Raw genomic sequence first — 4559 nt, 5'->3', positions numbered from 1 at the left:
ACTACTAATCTTGGATTTGAGTGCCCTTGTTCTAATTTAGCACTCCACACTTTAAGGTTTTTTTTTAAAGAAGTTTTTTGTGATGGGTGAACAGGTATTCTACTTCTTTTTGACCTGCTAATTCAAACCACAATTCGTTACTGAAAGAAGCATCACACATTACTAGAGTGAGCCCATTTTTAAAAATAATATTAAAAAAAAAATGTTTCAGAAAAATGCCCAATATACTAAACATTTGAAGGCAAGATTTTTCTATAATGCAGAAACTGCTCCAATGTTTCCTACTTCCAATGAAGCTTACTAACAAGAAACTCACTAACCCCAACTAGAAGAGTTAGGCCACTTTGAAATCCTTTCAAAAACTGCACACAGTATTTAATACTTGATGCTTTAACCATGCATTCGTCAAAAGACTTTTGTGATTGTAATGATTAGGGCTAAACAAAGCATGGGTATGAATGAGAAAGAAAATATACTCTCTTCTACCTGACGTGCTTTATGTGCTGTCTCAATGCCATGATTTCTTAGACAGCTTAAAGCCCTTGCATCTGGGGAGCGCCCCACGTTCCAGTCTGAAACAGCAGCGCTGTCTGTCATCCACTGAAACAACAAAACAAATACATACACATATTTAAAGAAAATTAAAGTACAGTACCTGCCTGGCAATATGATTCATGGTAATGCCATGCTTCTTCATGCAAGTCTGTCCTCGATAGTCAGGAGGGCTTCCTACTTCATAGGTAGATGTTGCTGCACTGTCTATCCTCCACTACAGGAAAAACAAATCCGTATTTTTATGTTTTCTTTCTCACTGCTTATATTTCTACTAACTGGCTTCAAGACAGTTATTTCTTAGGCAGGAACAGAAATGAATAGCTTACCTTATTTTCAACTTTTTCATCAGTTACAAGTTTTCTAAAAACTGCTTCAGCTATTGGAGAGCGACAAATGTTTCCTATAGAAACAGGAGATGAAAGTGAAATTTCAGATGATTAAATCAAAAAACAAATAATTGTGTGGATTTGTCAGCACAGATCAGATTAAAGATTGTTATTTACTTAGGTACAATGCAGATTGCTTATGTTATTATAACCCAAGAGATTCGGCAAGGGTGGTATTCCAGAGTCCTGCACCTGGGTCAGGCCAATTCCCAGCACCAACACAGGCTGGAGGATGAAGGGATTTAGAGCAGCCCTGTGGAGAAGGACTTGGGGGTATTCCTGAATGAAAAGATGCATATGAGCCAGCAAAGTGCACTTGCAGTCCAGAAGGCCAACCATATCCTAGGCAGTATCAAAAGCAGCGTGGCCACCAAGTCAAGGGAGGTGATTTCCCTCTACTCCGCTCTGGTGAGACTCCACCTGGACTGCTGTGACAAACTCCGGAGTGCTCAGCGCAAAAAGGACATGAACCTGTTGGAGGGAGCCCAGAGGAGGCCACAGAAATGGTGAGATGGCTGGAATACGTCTGAGTGAGATTGGAGGTTGTACAGCCTAGAGAAGAGAAGGACTGGGGAGACCTTATTGTGGCCTTTCTACATATACAGGCAGCTGCAGAGACAGGACAAGGGGCAACAGTTTTAAACTGAAAGAGGATAGAAATGTCTCAACAACAATAGCCTATTACACTAACTCCTTCTACACTTTTTCAGAAATTCTGAGTAACTACATGGATATTCGTAATATCTGATATGTCACCGAGATGCACAATAAATCATACAAACAAATCTTCAGTTTCCATCAAAGAGAACATATGTCTTTTCTCATCTCTGACATTTGAGCAGGTAAGTATAAAATATCACAAATGGCAACATTCATTTCTATACCTTTAAATAAATCACTCTTCTACTACTGATTAAATTCTTTCAAAATCTCGAACAGTAAAAAAATGAAATGCCCATGATAAAGCTAAATTTCCAGCAGCAAAGACAAATTTTCAGATCAAGCATTTAGTCTCATTTTCATGCCTATCTTTGCAAACAAAAGATCAAGGTAGATACTTCACTGCTAAACAGAAAGAAGCTGGTATGATCTGGGCCTTTAATAACTTGCTGTCAGTTACACCAACTATAAAAAAAAAAAGTGGGAAGTGAACCACTGAAGTGATACAAATTTGCTGTCAAAGTTTTAGAGAACATCAAATCGGTAAATAAGCAAAGGGAACTGTCTAACCATTGAGAAACCGGTCTTGCTGAAACATTTAGTGAATTTTGATGGCAGTATGTCTTCTAGGAGAAAGCATACTGTTTCCTTTGTTTGAACTAGTTTATTCCAAGCAGTCTTGAAATAAAGCAGGAAAAATTTGCTTTTATTTTTAAAGTAAGGAAGAAAACAGGCTAGTACTTATTAATTATAAAATATTAAAGACTATGATTTAAAAAGAAAAAATAAATCTCACTTCTTTAATTGAGTAAGCCAGTTAAGCATTCATATAATTGTTACAGGAAACAGAGGGAACATAGTAACATACAGCAGAAGACAAAGAAGAACCTTCACAATCAAAGAGCCCAGTCCTTTGATATTGCAGGCAAATATAGCATCATTTCTCTTACAAACACATCAAGTTCTCTTTTAAAAAGCATCATCTATCTTAAAAGGCTATTCTAGATACTCATTTCCCATGGAAACCTTCAAATTGCCACTTAATATTTATTCTTGGTTAGCATTACTATCTTAAAAACCTTTATTCCTTCAACAGATACAGAACCTTTGTCGAGCATAGCTGTGCTAAACTAAACAAAACATGCTCTCCTCATGAAATTAACTGACCCTTATCTAATCACTCCAGTTAAGCCAACTCTGCACTTGTTCTAATATGAATTTATTTTTCTTAAATACTGACAAATAAAACCACAGACTACACTGCAGGAGAAGTTTTTACCAACTTGTTTTATAAAAGAAAAAAAATGTCTGAAATATTTACTTAGTTCTTTTGAAAATAAACTGAGATAACTCCTACAATCACTTTTGACTCCTTCATGAGTATCAAATTTGCGATCATAATCCCCTTCTTATTTGTCCATTCCCTCTCTTTCTCTGTGGCTTCAAACAGGTGACCTTTAAATCTTCTTTCCAAACTAAAATTCTGTTTCCATGACACAAGCTGCTGAAGCCATCCACTCCTTCCTTAAAGTATTTTTTTCTCTGTATGAATGATCCCACACAACCATGCATGAACAGGAAGTTTCATTACTACACTCAAAATTTCAGTAATAAACAGAGATCAATACTGTTGTTCTAACTAATTAATTAAGTAGCTCCCAGAATTCAAAATGGTACTTCTGAAATAAAACCTTCGTGGCTTCTTCTATTTGTTTAACCTTTAGCTGCACCTGGATTGAATGACTTTTTCCAAATTTTCGCTCTGCTATAACCTGCGTGCTACTTAAAATAAATGCCATAATCTTTGATGATAATATCATATCAAATACCATCATGACTGACACCATGATCACAGACTGATTAAACATACTAATTACCACTGCTAGCAATAACTAGAAACTGCAGCTATATTATTTTTTGAAACAAACACATGACCCAGTTTGTGACTTAAAAATTAATGTCTTCCGTGATGACACATTCCAGATATTACCGGAGATATTAACACAATTACAGAACTGAAATCACCATTCAAATCTATTCTTGGTGACTATGGACAGAATCCCAGAATTGACTTAATAGAAGCTCTTTTCTCCACATATTCTGCAATATTATTTTCATCCTAACCAACTCTGTTTACCTTTGCTACTCCTTGTAACTGTTACCATTCATCTCATCTTTAATGTAAGGCCCTCTCTCACTGACATTTGCAAACTTCCATCTTTGTTTTTCAGTCATCATGCCTTTCCCACTATTTCTATTCATTCTTAAATTCATTGAGTTTTACATCCCACAATTGTCTTTCCAGGCTTTGTTGAGTTCCTCACAGATTCACAGTATTTCTTAAGTTATGGATTGACAGTCATAATGAGGAAATGAAGGGGGAAATCTCACAAAAAGACTTGTAGGGAGATTACGTTCCACCTTGGACTTGAATCATATTTTCCTTAAACCTAATCTACACCTTATCTTTGCTACCTATCCTCCTCTTGTGTTCCTTTCTTCTTTGCTGCATTTCTGACTGATCTGATCATGCTCTTTTCATGTAGAAGGTAACAGTATTGAAGTTCTCTGAATCTCCATCTTCTCCCTTCATGTTTCAAATTTCAAGCTCTAAGTTGTACTGACATTTTCAGTCTTAGAAAACTAGTACCCAGGGTACCCAGCGTCTACCCATTGAAATAAATCCAACAAACATCTCCAAATACGATGAATCAAGGATAAGAGTCTTAAATTTCAATCACAGAATCAATACTGAGCCATCTGTTTATCACTTTTACAGAGCCATCTTTTCTCATTTTTGAGAAACAAGGACTCCGCTGACAGTTACCCCAATCAATGCTTTATTTTTTGAGTTCTTACTCCAGTCTCTGCAATAATGTTTGAACACATTTCCATAAAGAAGTGGAAGAGTAGCTTCTACTGACAACTTCACGATGTTCAAGTTGTCATATTTCCTGC

At 36.3% G+C, this 4559-nt stretch overlaps 1 protein-coding gene across 1 annotated transcript; it reads right to left on the bottom strand.

Moving 5' to 3' along the window:
* Positions 1–405: 405 nt before the first annotated feature.
* LOC104489935 (low molecular weight phosphotyrosine protein phosphatase-like) lies at positions 406–3836 on the bottom strand. Its single transcript, XM_010132155.1, has 3 exons — positions 3764–3836; positions 882–955; positions 406–600 (listed from the first exon to the last, which is right to left on the bottom strand). Exons 1-3 carry the CDS (start codon positions 3834–3836, stop codon positions 406–408), a joined length of 342 nt encoding a protein of 113 aa, XP_010130457.1.
* Between the last annotated feature and the right edge of the window lie 723 nt (positions 3837–4559).

The sequence above is a fragment of the Buceros rhinoceros genome, unplaced genomic scaffold, assembly GCF_000710305.1.
Source record: "Buceros rhinoceros silvestris isolate BGI_N320 unplaced genomic scaffold, ASM71030v1 scaffold27202, whole genome shotgun sequence".
Classification (NCBI taxonomy): Eukaryota; Metazoa; Chordata; class Aves; order Bucerotiformes; family Bucerotidae; genus Buceros; species Buceros rhinoceros.
Note: the sequence above shows the minus strand (reverse complement) of the source record. Positions and strands in the feature narration are given on the sequence as shown.

Coding starts and splice junctions, on each gene's coding strand:
- LOC104489935 (XM_010132155.1), bottom strand. CDS start 3,836: ATGACTGAAAAACAAAGATGGAAGTTTGCAAATGTCAGTGAGAGAGGG. Junction 956..3,763: donor CATTAAAGATGAGATGAATG/GTAACAGTTACA, acceptor CTGTTTCTATAG/GAAACATTTGTCGCTCTCCA. Junction 601..881: donor ATGAAAAAGTTGAAAATAAG/GTAAGCTATTCA, acceptor TTGTTGTTTCAG/TGGATGACAGACAGCGCTGC.